The 14,652-nt window shown below is 40.1% G+C and overlaps 1 protein-coding gene across 1 annotated transcript in view; it reads left to right on the forward strand.

Moving 5' to 3' along the window:
* Positions 1-14,652, forward strand: part of KLHL14 (kelch like family member 14) — an 80,869-nt gene that overhangs the window by 50,903 nt on the left and 15,314 nt on the right. Inside the window, exons 4-5 of the mRNA XM_039333661.1 lie at positions 2,802-2,891; positions 8,059-8,137. Of these exons, the coding sequence (XP_039189595.1) occupies positions 2,802-2,891; positions 8,059-8,137 (169 nt within the window). The remainder of the gene's footprint in view (positions 1-2,801; positions 2,892-8,058; positions 8,138-14,652) is intronic.

The following is a 14,652-nucleotide window of genomic DNA, read 5'->3' on the forward strand; positions in this document are numbered from 1 at the left end:
TAAAATAAATCAGCAAAGCAGAAGACAGTATACAATTAATGAAAGAGACGGTTTGCATCACTAGACTACAGGCTGGCCTGTACATTGCATTATTTACACTCATGAATTCTTAGTGAATTGTTGTAAGATTACTTGAAAGGTATTGTGGGACAAGAAGAATGTCTCAGCAGTGCAAAAAAAAATTAAGTTACATCCTCTAGAATTCAGCCATATGTGTTGCATAGTTCAAATGGCTATTTTAGGCATGTACATTCACATATCTTACACCTAATCATACAGACCTTCATCCTCTTTTCCATTGTTTTGCTTAAATATTGCAATTCTATTCAGTGTGCTACCTGTATTTGAACTGAAATGTAGAGAATTATACTATGATCTTCATAAATTATATTTTCAGACTTCTTTTTCTTAATTGACATTTTTGGACTTTCCTTTCTTTGCTTATTACTTTGGAGTTTAGAAAGACACAAAATCATATTACTGAGAATCTTGTAAGGCTTTTCAGTCTCCGCTCTGATAAGTTGTTTGCCTGACGTTTGCATTTCACTGTATATCAACAGACATGAACAATAGCATGAAATATTACACAGTGTGATGTACTATAATTAGATGCACATGTAGTTTGTCTCCTCCCTAAGAACACCAAATTTAAGGGTAGTGTAGCCGACTGCATTAACAGATAATTGGCATTGTTTGAAATCTAAAGCTCATAGGGCCAACCATTTCAGATGCCTAGTTTTTCAATGTAGCATCATATCATTTTGATGAGGCTCATGGATATGCTGTTGAAGGACACTGCAGTATAACATTAACCAAAACTATGACTGGAGTTCAGTGAGTTTCATCTGAATAAATATTACAAAAAAATCAATTTCTAAGGAGATAGAATTGACTTGTCATTTGTCACAAATTAAAATAAAATAGCATATTAACAGTATTTGTTGCTTGTAAGATATATCACTAATATATAATGTTAATTCATGCATTTTTACTAAACCTATCTGCTTATCAGTTGCTTTTGCTTAGACAGCTGCATGAGCACAGACTATGAAAATGATATTTGACCTTTACTGGAAACTAAATATGCACCTTGCTTATTCATCATTGCTTTAGCAAAAAAAAAAAATCAGTAAGAAGCTTAAATGGGACTACTTGATCTTTAAGAAAATGTGTCCTACACAAGGAAGCTGCACATATTGTTATTTGCATATGCTATGTTCATGTGCATTTAGAAAAATAAAAGATAATAAAACAAATGAAATGAGAGATATATCACCCAAAATAATTCAAGTGTGAGATAGGCTGCCTCTTTTTTTGGCACTGGCAAAAAGCACAAAGTAAGAGTTGGCCCTGAGTCATATTGATTTCCCACTGCACTGGTTTCCTAAGTGCTCTATTGATCCGTGTCAAGCAATAAGTTCCCTGCCTATACATGCACATCACCTCCCCATTTGTCCTCACCTAGATTTAAGGTGCCCATATGATGAGCAGAACAAGGACATTATTTTTCCTACTGGTGACACCCAGCCAGAACTGCTGCATGTGGTACAATTTAGCTGTGTGAGTATGCATTTCAACATATGATGTTTAATACTGGCATATACCACAAAGCAATTCATTTTATGGCATTAATGCTGCATTTTTTCTAGTACCTCTGTAACCTTGGGAATGTTTCTCCCCTTCATAGTTATAACTTCCTCACAATAGTTTTTAAAGGAATGTTGTTCTTTCAACAAAGGGTTCCTGATTCAGTGGATGGAAAATATTTGATTGTGCTGCTAATGACATTGTACAGGAAATTGAGCATATACATTTGGAGGAGGCATTAAATCAGCAGGACCTTAATTTAAAAACTTAAAACTATATGGAAATGCAGCATGCTTATTGCTGTGTGAGAGAAAGCTACTGAATAGTTAGAAGTTTTGATGTGGAAATGTTGCCTACATACTGAATCTGTTTTTTTAACATTCTGTAAATCTTTTTTTTTTAAATTATCATGTGACACAGAGCACTGTCCTAATTATTGCATTCTATTTTGTAGAGTACAGTTTATATACAGTAATTATTGTAATTTGTTGTTAGCAAGCTAAACTTCGTCCAGAGTGGATGCTAAGACTGCCTCAATCCAAAATCTGGTTGATAATGCTATTGAGACTGGCTGTGCATGCTATTGACACCTTCTGCGTCTTTTGGGAAGCTATTGTGACAGCTCATTCAAATCGCAGAATGTCAGAAACTGTTACAAACTTGTCTGAGCAATTTTGTTTTGAGATATCAATTATACTGGAGTTTCTAAGCTCTGTATTGCTAAAGAAGTTTCTTTCAGTTGCAGATGCAGAACAAAATGTTCTTATCAGAACAGCAAACAAATGTGACAATGCACATCTGACCATCTAAACAGGATATAAGGATTGATTCACAGCAGGTGTTAGATCACTGAGCGCATTAACTGGGACTAAAACATTAAAGTCTAAATTTGAACGAATGAAGGCAAATATCCGTGTCTCAGGATAATATTGCAGGATCCAATCTGGGTCAGTCACCGGGACCAGAAGATTTTGTTTTCTGAGCTTTGGGACTCGTGCTGGAGTCCCCATCCTCAGGGAACTTCTTTCTAACAGCACACACTCTACTAGAGAGAAGTTCCCTGAAGATGGGCTCCAGCACGAGTCCGGAAGCTTGGAAGACAAAACCTCTTGAGTCCCAATAAATTTGAACTTCCCTGAAATCCTCAGAATAACTACACTATTAAACCTACTGTTGAAATGTGCCTTAATAAAATATATCTGCTTTATTCACAGTTATGCCATATAATAGTGCCCATCACTGTGTTGTGGAAGTAGAAAATTTTTTGTTCGTTCTGGGAGGAGAAGATCAGTGGAATCCTAATGGTATGTATGCAATAATTAATTGAACTGTGAAGAAAAAAATAAATAACCACCACCACACAAATACTTAATGATAGGAAATCCATGAACTGCTACTTATACATGAAATAGCAGTATGGTAATGTCCTTTCTTTTTTATAAGTAGAGTTGCCCCATCTTACACTCTAATCTCATCTGATCTGATCAGAACAGCAGATAGTTTAATGTTAGCTTGCTTGCTAAAAAAAATCAGAAAAACAATGAAGGAAAGATTAGGAATCTACAAGCAACTTTGAGCAACTCTCTTGGGCTTCAGATTATATACCAATGATTTAGGCTGTGATCTAAAATTCGTCTATGGCAATAATGTCTCAACTTTGAATAATTGATTGACCAACAATTACACAGTAATTTTTATAAGAACAAACTAGAACACAGAATTTAGCTAAGTTTTTGAGGCCTATTAAAACATTTAAGGTGTATTTTCAAAATTTATGCATGCATAAAGTAATGGTCCACAACACATCCATTTTTATAGATCCAGTTGCAGTTACTGCAGAAACATAAGCATAAATTCTGCACATTTAAAATTGAATATATATGCTAATATGAAGCTCAAAGGTGATTCATTAGAAGGATAATCTCTTAATACAGCTATGGAAAATGCCACATAAACATATGTCTAACAAAAAAAGATTTAGGCAAGAAGCTTCTGTATTTCAAAAGAAATCTTACTCCAAATCACTTTTTAATTCAACAGTCAAGCCCTTTCTCTTTAGCAGAACACTTCTACGTTATGATGGGAGAATAGAAAGTGAAAACTAATTTCATGAGTTGCCCTCTGATTTGGGATTTCAGTATTTCAAGTATTTATTCATAATCTCTAAAATGTTTGAATAGTTGTTTCTTAATTAAGACATTTGGTGAGAACTGTTTAAGTTGTATCAACCTTTTTATGTACCATTATATTTCATATGTTTCTAGTATTTACTTTTTTTTCCTAGTGCCAATCTAATATGATCTGTGTAAAATGGTTATATATTCACATTCTTAAGTGTCTTCAGATTTTTCTGGTACTCCTACATCTCTAGTTTTAGCGATTTACATAATGATTATGGTAAGGGCTTTTTAACGAGATCACTTTATAAATTTTCTGTAGAGAGAAATGAAATCATTTAACAGGCTTCTGAACAAAGCAAAAGAACAATATGCCTTGCAAAATTTAGAATATTGTCAAGACATCATTGAAAGGCTCGTACATAAAGGCAGAGTTGCAGCTGTAGCGGTCTGTATAACATAGATAATTATGACTTAGAAAGTATAAAACAGCTTGCAGGTACACATTTTCACTTCAAAATGCCAGAAGATCCAGCTGAAATTACATATACTGCATATATTTTATTTGAAAAGCCCATTGTAACATCTGTGCTAAACCAAACTGTATCAAAGCATTACATCTGTTCATTTCCTTACAAACAAAACTAAGCAATCTTCTCTAATAGCATTCTTTCAATAGAGTTTTAAAAATTATTTATTTAAGTCATTTTTCTGGAAAAATAACATTTTCAGTTTGTTCTTAAAAAGCTATTTATAAAAAAATTACAGATAGTTTATTTATAGAAGTATATGCTGTAGAACTGATCTGAAGGTTGAGTACTGTATTTCTTTGACCAAAAAGTAGGCAAACATCTGCATTAGACTATTTGGACGGTAGGTCTTCCCAATGGCTACACAAAAGTGAGAAGGATAATTTCCCAGCTATTTCATTCAAATTGAAATTGTTGGTTTTATTTTTGGCTAGTTTACTTATTTATTTATGTAGCCACTCATCTCACGTACATAACTATAGGGGTCTCATTACATTCAAACTAAAATATATACAAATATTAAACTCAAATCAAGAAATAAAATGCACAATACTCAAAAAATCATAGAATCGTGACCAAGAAATGTGCTCCATCTCACATACAGGGCCCCAGGTTCAGTCGCAGAATCAAACCTCCAAAGCAGTGGTTCTCAACCTTGCCGCGACGCTTTAATACAGTTCCTCATGTTGTGGTGACCCCCAACCCCCCATCCAGCTGGCTGGGGAGGGGGGGCAGGAAGGTCGCCCAGCCTGGTTGGAGAAGCGCCATTCCTCTCCCTCTTTCTCTCTTTATTTCCTCTCTTTCTCTTTCCTCTCTTCTCTCTCTCTTTCCTCTTTCTCTCTCTGTTTCCTCCCTCTTTCTTTTCTCTTTCTTATCTTTTCCTGTTTCTGTCTTTCCTCTCTTTCTCTTTCCTCTTTCTCTTTCCTCTCTCTCTCTTCTCTTTCTCTTTCCTCTTTCTCTTCTCTCTCTCCCTCTTTCCTCTTTTTCTTTCCTCTCCCCGTTTCTCTCTTTCTCTCTCTTTCTTCTTTTTCTCTCTTTCCTCTCTTTCTCTTTCTTTCCTCTCTTTCTCTGTTTTTTCTCTTTCTCTCTCTTTCCCCTCTCTTTCTCTTTCTCTCTTTCCTCTCTTTTGCTCTGTTTCTTTCTGTTTCCTCTCTTTCTCTCTCTCTCTCTTATGGCAGCATCGTTGGGGGTCCCTGCCGCCCCCGGCCTCCACTGTGTCCTCAGCTGAACGGGTGGGGAGGGGGAACAGGACAGGAGGCAGTGGCAGCTGCTGCAGCATCGTCGGGGGTCCCCGCCACCACCGTGCTGCCCGGCCTCGTCCTCCGTCCATCGATGGAGCTGCACTGGGAGCTGGTGTGCACAGCCCGCCAGCCCTTTCGCCAGCCTGGCTGCTCCTCCCAGGCACCCCTCTTCCTCCTGGTGCCCACCCAAGCTGCTTTTGGGGTAGCAGGAAGAAGAAAAAGAGAAGGGCGAAAAAACTGCTGCTGCCGTCCCCGCCACCCCCACACTGCCCAGCCTCACCCTCCGCCCATCCAATGGAGCTGTGGTGGGGGCTGGTGCCGCGCAGCCCACCAGCCCCTCTACCAGCCCGGCTGCTCCCCCCAGGCACCCCTCTTGCCCCGGCGCCCACCTGAGCCACCTTGGGGACAGTAGGAGGAAGAAGGGGAGAAGGAAGAGGATGGCAAGGAAGCCATCACCAGCACTGGGCCCCAGGAGGCGGCTCTCCTCTCCTACCTTTGCTGAATCTCCTTCTTCCTTTCCGGCAGCCTGGACTTCGGTGCGCCTTCCTGGCCAGCAGGTCCAATGGTCGGGCTGGCTAGGGATTGCAGCGGCTGGTCTCCCTTGGGCCGCGGCTTGTGGGAGGGCTGGCCCACTCAGTGGAGCCTCCAGTAGGCCACTCCCAACAGGGATCCCAGGGTTTCCCCGGGCTGCTCCAAGGCCATGAGGCCCTGGCCGTGCTTCTCCCAGGGGGTGGGGCACCCAGGCGCAGGGCCAATTAGGAGCCCTTCAGGAGGTAAGTCCGCCTGAGAGAGAGAGCGAGAGAGAGAGAGAGAGAAGGGAAGTGAAAGTGCCTCTCTCTCTCTCTCTGCAAATGGCAGAGGAGGCCATGCAGAGATGGATGTAGAACGGTGTTTCAGTTCCTAAGACCATCGGAAATATGTGTTTTCCAATGGTCTTAGGCAATCCCTGTGAAAGGGTCATTCGACCCCCAAAAGCAGTGGTTCTCAACCTTTCTAATGCCGCGACCTCATAATACAGTTCCCCATGTTGTGGTGACCCCCAACCACTTATACATCACCGGGTGCCAGGGGCGTGGCCAAAGAAAAGGGGAAAAAAATGGCAGACAGCCTTGTTTGGCAACCCCCGTGAAATGGTCATTCGACCCCAAATGGGGTCCCGACCCACAGGTTGAGAACCACTGCCCAAAAGGGTCGCGACCCACAGGTTGAGAACCGCTGCTCTATAGCTTTGCTTTCCCTTTATCAGCAAAGAACAAAAATCTTCTGTAGCTCATACTTTATTTTGTCTAAACAAATTTATTATATTAATTTCTGTATATCAGAAGACAGACAAAGAACAGCTGGAAAGGGGAAAATGGAGAAAATATAAGTGGAAGATGAAAGATTAATAGTAATAAATGGGAGATTTGGGGGACAGGTATACATGAAGGAAAAAGAGGGTTGATATTCTAGAAAAAATGGAATTATGCTGGGAAATATTGATTGACATGACAGACAGTATTTCTGGGTAACTTCTGTTAATAGGAGTTAGAAATTCATATAAATAAGGGATTCCTTAGTGCTTCTTAGAAGTATGAAAGAATCCGAATCACATGACATAATTAGAAAATATAAATCAAATTATTTACATAATTAGTTTTAAATGCCAAAATCTATATTTCATTGCTACTGAATTTTGGATTTAATTCCCATGAACAAAGCACTTCGTAAGCATCAGGGTTTTGATAGTGAAATACATGATTTAACTGTGATGTAGTTATGCTATAATTTTAAGTTGCATGCAAGGAATAATTTTTTTAAAAAGGATTTCTGCATTGAAGGCTCAGGTATTAAACAATTTGTAATGCACTCTCCTTGCTCAAGTCTTTCTTTGATGTTAATAAGAATATAACATGCATTCGGTATTGCTTAATATCTTGGAGCATAGTTTTTTTATGACTGGCATATATGTCTTTATAAAATACAGGGTGAAGTAATAACTAATGCTTTTTCATATTTGACTAAATAAATTTGACTAGATAAAGCTGCAGGGAAGTGTTGTTAATTTTTTATCGGTCTAAATGAAAATTTCCATAACTATTGTTTACAAGTAAAATATTGATGCTATAAAACTGTGATTTGCAATCATACAGCAATAGCAGCCACCTTACTATTAAAACAGAATGAGGCAAATGACAAATACTCAGGGGCATGGAACAGTAACGAAAAGTGGGAATACACAACTGTGTCTTATGTTTGGCCCTTAAATTCATCTACTCAGATGTTATGAAGAATGCTACTTATTAGTCATGTGCAACATGTTCCCACACTGAGAAAGAAACATGGCTGGTTAAATAAGTTACATGTGTGTGCCCCCTCATATTCCAAAGGACTTCTCCTGAATTAGGTTCAAAGCATTGCAAGTCCTACTGTACATCTTAATACTGGAATGAGAGGTGGTTTGTTTGTTTTTTGTTTTGTTTTTTTGTCAATCTAATCATATGAAAGGAGAAAACTTTTCCATTTTGGTCTGCAAGCAACAAAAGGCTTTGAGTCAGTCCTTCAGAAAGCAAAGAGCTAAATGTGAAATTAATCTCTTTACAGGCAAACACAGTACAAACTTCGTCAGCCGGTATGATCCTAGGTTTAATAGCTGGATACAACTTCCACCTATGCAAGAAAGGTAAAACTTACTAGATGTTGGGAATGGTGGTATCACAATGAATGGTAGTACTTTCTCAGAGAGAGCAGCAAGAGGGAAAAATTAAATGCTGTGTTTTTTCTTATTAATAAGAGAAAATAATCATTGTGAACTTAATGTTCTGTTTGAAAGTCTTAAAATGTGTAACTTCTTAAGTTTTTTAACTTGACGTTTGATTGTAGCACTATCATATAAAATCTAACATTTTCTCTTAAGGTTGAAAGACGTTATGATATTCATTCATGGCTTTTCTGAAGTTCAGTATGGTTGGCAAATGGACTTCCTAGTGCAGTTTAGGAGCCGATAGGTCATATGCATTGGCAGTTTAACCACAGCATCTGGATATCTACTGTATGGCTACAGTTTCTGTGTAATCAAGCAGAGAAAGTTGATTGAAGCATGCTGGCAACAAAGGGATTTCTTCTTTGATCTGAACCTTAACAATCCATTGTTTTGTTTTGTTTTTAAATTGAAATATTTATACTGCTTATTTTATACAAGACCACCTGCTGGCAAATACACTTTGAATCAGTCCTGTATTATTCAAATTAATACCAAAGTACTGATATATCAAATAATTAAACTGTTAAAAGGTTAGGTGCCAACAGTTTTAAAAAACACCTTGCAAATTTACCAAGGGGAACAAACAAAGCATTGGTATTCATCCATAGGAAATATAGTGTAAAGCCTTTGAATAAAGCAGTAAAAGCTGCACTTCCAAGCTTTCTGTTTGTTTGTTTATTTGCCATATGGAGTGAAAGCTAATTAGGGAACCCCTAAATTTAATGTAGCTGATTACATGGGCAGCTTGTAAATCAAGAGTTGCAATTTTAAGATGAAAGTCATAATCCAGATCTTAAGACACTGATGAACACTATCTAAAGCATTTGGGGATACCCTTTAGCTGGGACATTCATAAAAACTGAAGATGTTCAGCTCATTATCCATTTGAATAAATGTACTTCTCCCAGCCTCACTGCCTCTAACTTAAAGCAGATTTAATGTCTGTACTGAGTACATTTACAGCTGCAGATATATTGAGATAGAGAGAATCCTTAGTATTTTCATACAAGCCTAACACATATTTCAAATATAAATAAAAGCACCAAAAAATCTGCTATCTTTTAAATATTGTTGCTATTTTGGTAGGGTTTTACAATAAGGTCATTGACCTTTACAGCAGAGTCTATATAGCTTATAGAGTGTTTTAAGCATCTAATATTTTTTTAATAAAAAGGCCTTATATACTCTAGCAGTTTTCTAACAGAATGTCTATGAACCTTCATATTTTTTTCCAAAGTTTTTGATCAAATTTTACTTATGTTCCTATTTATTTATCATATCTATAAGACAAGCCACAAAAGATATAAAATAATTTAAAAGTAAAGAGTTCCATAAAATCAATGTTTTACTGTTTTTGCTGTACCTCTTTTAGAACAGAGACAGTATGGGTGGACAAGGACCACTTCAACAGCTTCCAAATTGTCTAGCAAAATAGCATATAGATAAGATACCCCGCATCACTGATCTAGAGCAGGGCTTTTCAACTGGTGGTAAACAGGTACTTTGGCACCTGGCAGGTGGTATGCAACCATCCTAAACAAGTGTAGTGGGGAAGGGGAAGCAGCTGAAGCAGCGGTAGCACTGCACAAGCCTGATGGAGAGTCAGCTGGAGCTGCAGGACTCGGCAGAAGCTGCAAGATCAGCACGCGCGGCTATATACTGATCGGCGTTTCTGGCACACCCGGAATAGAAAAGGAGGAAGAGGGGGGAGAAAGGAGAGGATATAAAAGGAGGAAATTTTGGCGGGAGATGGAGGGAAAAAAAGACGCACCCTTGGGAAGAGGAGTCAGATGGACCTGCACCAAAGAGAACAGGAGGAGGAGGGGAGAGAGAGGAGAGGATATAACACAATGTCAAACACAAGGCCTGTGTGCCACATCCAGCCTGTGAAGTGGCCTACCAGGCCACCCTGGAGACAGTGAGGGACCGGCCCCCACTGGCTTGGCCCTAGCCTAGGCCTACCGGGAGCTGATCTACAACTTCATGGTGGCCATCCATGCTGAGTGCACACACAAATTGCAGCAAAAAAACAGGCAAGAAACATAGTGGGGAGGGGGCACCCTCCACAAAGAATGAAGAAAGGCATCATAAGCTGGAGGTGACCAGCAATTGGTCCTCTCCCACTTCACACACCCAGCTCTGTGGGCTCCAGGGGAAGAGAGGCTGCAAGTGTCATGAGAGTCCATGTTACCAGCGTGACGCCATGTAGCCCTCAGCCTGCTTGGTTTTGTCAGGCTGTGGCACTCTCTCCTCACCTCGTGAAGAGGCTGGGCCAGGCGAAGCAAAGCTGGCAAGAAGCCAAATCTGCTTGGGCGCATGCACAGGAGGCAGCAAGCGCGCAGGGCCTGGTGTCCTGGCTGACTGCGAAGGAAGGAAGGAAGGAGGAAAGAAAGAAAGGAGATGAGAATGTGAAAAGAGGGCTGCAGGTAAGGAGGGAGGGAGGGAAATAGGAAGGAAGAGAAGGAAGGAGATGGGAATGAGAAAGAGGGAGGGAAACAGGAAGGAGATGGGAATGAGAAAAAGGACTGCAGTAGGGAGGGAGGGAGGGAAACAGGAAGGAAGAGAAGGAAGGAAGGAGATGGGAATGAGAAAGGGAAGGACAGAACCAGAAGAAGGGAAGGAAGGAGATGGGAATGAGAAAGAATGAGGCAGGGAAGGATGGAGGGAAGGAAACAGGAAGGAAGCAAGAAGATAGGAATGAGAAGAAGAGATGCAGGGAAGGAAGGAGAGTAGGAAGGAAGGAAGGAGGGAGGGAGGGTCTGAGAAAAATCCTGCCTTAGCACTTGGCCACGACCAGCCATGTTGTCCTTTTGCCATCCCCTTGGCCCCTCCTCCTGGCCTATCCTAGTGGTCTCCCATCCTATTACTAAGGATGCTTTGGTTGCAAAGCAGGGTCTCCTCACATGGAGAGGGAATGGGCCTCACTCTAACCCATGCACTTTGCCCTCCTGCACCTACCATGAGCAACCCAGCCAAGGAGAGCGAGCACAACAGCAGCAGCCTGAAGGAGGAGGTAAGCATAGGCAGGCGCCCCCTCAGGGAAGTAGGGCTGGTCTGGGTTGGGCTTAGGGCCTTGTGCTCCGGGAGCTTGAGGGCCAGGCTGGGCACTTGCCTTCCACTGCCTGGGGCTCCAGGCAGCCCATGCCACTGTCTGGGACTCCCCTTACAGCCCAAAAAGCAAGACTTGGAAGAGTCACTGATTCTTGGGAAAAACCTTGGGACGTGTCGCTTTGTATGTTTCGGATTATTAGGGTGCCTAGAAGATTGACATAACTAAAAAGCAAGCTTAGCTTCTCTTGAAAAGAACATTCTCATTTCTGGCAGGACTTGGCTATATCAAGGTTTTGACTTGCTGATAATTGAGATACAGTATCACAAAGATGCAAAGACTACAGAGGAAGACACAATGAGGGAACAAAAAAAAGATGCAATTATAGTATTGCCATGCCCTTGTTTTACAACAGTTAAGGTTTGGCCAGCAACTAAATTAGCCTGGTATCTACTGTGTTTCCCCAAAAATAAAACCCTAGCCTGATTTTTGGGGGTGAGCCTAATATAAGCCTTGCCCCCAAAATTAGCCCAGGGGGATGGGCATGGCCAGCACAAGAGGCAGCAAGCATGCAGGGGCTGACGGTGTCCAGCAGCAGCCGCATCCCACTGGCCCCTTGGTGTAGCACAGGTAAGTCTGAGCACAGAGGCGGGGAGGCAGGTCATCCAGACATGCTGCGCTGCCACCTGGCTCACAGGAGGCTTGCACGGTGACATCGGCAGCAGGTGGAGGCAGAGCATGAGGGGAGGCAGGCAATCCCAGCGTGGTCGCAGGCAAGCTGAAAGATGGGACGGAGTGATGGCGCATCGGGATCACCTGCCTCCCCCCCCCCATGCCTCTGCCTGCTGCCAGTGTCATCACACAAGCCTCTGGCGAGTCAGGCGGTCGTGCAGCATGTCCAGATCTGCTGCCTACACACAGACACAAACACACACAAATGCTTCTGCCTCTACCTGGCTCCGCCATGCACTTTTTGCCCAGAGGGAGACTGGAAGCTCTGTCTGCTTGCAAATGGGGTGCTTTGAAACAAAGTGAATGATTTGCTCCATTTCAAAACGCCCCATTTGCAAGCAGATAAAGCTTCCAGTCTCTGTCATTTCTCTGTCCAGGCAAAAAGTGCTTCTGCCTTGGGAAACCCTGTAAGCCATTTTGTGGCTACCGGCAAGCAGATAGCGGGCAGCCACAAAATAAGATATCCCCTGAAAACAAGACCTAATGGGTCTTTTGGTCCCCAAAAATATATAAGACCTGGTCTTATTTTCGGGGAAACACGGTATTCACTTAATCTCAAGAGAACACAAACATGTTGCAGCCATGCAGACTTTAAAAGTAAGAGCAGTTTGAATCCATATTCAGAATGCCGAAGGCTAAATTGAATTTCCAGTTACAGTATAGTACATTCCAAAAATGTAGCCTTAATTAGTACAAAATATATTAAGGCTTGTGGTCTATAAATATAACAGAAAATGAATTGTGCCCCAGATAATGTTAATATTACCACACCAATAAAACTCTGATAATCAAAGTTTAGTACAGGATTAAATTGTTAGGTTGATGTCAATATCAGAGTGTCCATATTGCGCACCACACTTTTTCATACAGCTACCAAAGCAGTAAGAAATTAGGGGTCCTTGGTGCTCTCTGAATTTGGTTTTTTTCTTGTAGACATTTCATTACCCAAACTAGATAACATCAACATGCATCATTAATAAGAAATTCATCCAATCTGGAAAATTTTGGAAGGCAGCATTGTTACCTTCCATTGGGAGGCACCTTTTCTAATTTGCAGCTTTAAAGCAAATTCTTGTTTTACTTCATGGATCTCTATTGTAGGGTGATTGATTCAAAGTTTCATCAAATCAAAATATTTCTTCAAGCCCTAATGTCTATTTGTTGTAATACTGATGGCTGAAGTATCATTATTGATAAACACAGATAATCTTGGGAAAAAATCCAATGTAATTTGAATGGAATCCACTTTTATTTCTATTAACTTATCTACATATTTATTTACATAGATTTCAAAATAACCAATTCCTAAAGTTGAAAAGAATTGAAAAGAATCTTGATGACAGTTCTTCTCCAGTTAACAATGATTACTTAGAATTAGATTCATTCAGATGTCACTGTTAGTGACTCTCATTTCATATTTCTTTGGAATAAAAGAAGATATTAGTTCTAACAGAGAGGAGATAGCTTGCTTACAGAAAGAATTGAGTTAGATCCAATTTGTGGAACCATGTTAACTATTTGCTAACAGAGTTTTTGGAATTTAAAAGCTGAGAAGCATTATAAGCTACATTAATTGCAAACAGTTCTCTATTGTGATTGCAGCCCAGTTGAAGGGTTGATAGACTTTCCTTATGTTTCTTTTCTTTTAAAAATTGAAGATATGTATGCCATTTGTCCATTGAATGTGTAATACCTTATAGAACTTTGGCTTAACTACCATATTGTTTTGCAACTTAACCTAAGTGGCATTGACCAATTCTTACTTGTTTAAAAAAATAAGATTTATAAAGATTTCACGGAGAATTCTCAGTTGCCATATAAGTGGTCAGCAGTTAGGGCTATGACTGCTGGTAAGATGTATCTATTCTTCTGGAGAAAAATCTCCCAATACCAGTCTACAGGAATATGAACAATCTCTTCAAGAATTTCCAGCTTAAAGTTTCCAAATTCCAAGCTCCACTGGATAATTCTGAGTCAGTGCAAAGTGGCTGAAAATATTAGCAAAATATTTCTGTTACCTTATAGAAAAGACTCTGAAATGGGTACAATATACATCTTGTGCTATCATTATCTCTGTAGCTTAATCACCAAGACCATTATAAGGCTAACATGGTTCTGTTAGCAGGGAAAATGATGTTTAGATGGTGGAATTGGATCAGCTTGGAACTTCCTGGAGCATTTCTCCATTCCAAATGTCAACCAATGGTTTGACCAGATTGTAAATGGGACACACTATTTTCCTGAGCTGTATAACAATGAATTTCATCCATACTTTAAAAAGTAAGGGTGCCACCTTCCCTTCTCATTCAGCCACTGACCCAATCTGGGCTTGTCTGAAGATATCTATAATGCTGAAAAATAGTACAGTGTTTTAATCATAAACTCTTCAATGGAAAGTGTCCCTCTAAAAGAATTTGGTGTTGCTATAATTACTCATAATTTTGATATATAGTCAGTGTAAGACAGATTATCAACTTGCAAGATTCTGGGCAAAATTCATTCTCTGTGGAATTCAAGAAAAATGTTCTTATCTTTCTCATGTATCTATATTATAAAAGTTACCTAGGTTTGTTTATTAAATTTATATGTTGCCTGTCTCACTGCCCAAAGTTCAATTACAGGGCTGTTTTTCACAAAGCTCTGAAGGATTTAT

The sequence above is a fragment of the Crotalus tigris genome, unplaced genomic scaffold (genome assembly GCF_016545835.1).
Source record: "Crotalus tigris isolate CLP2741 ecotype Arizona unplaced genomic scaffold, ASM1654583v1 scf7180000024506.7606697, whole genome shotgun sequence".
Classification (NCBI taxonomy): domain Eukaryota; kingdom Metazoa; phylum Chordata; class Lepidosauria; order Squamata; family Viperidae; genus Crotalus; species Crotalus tigris.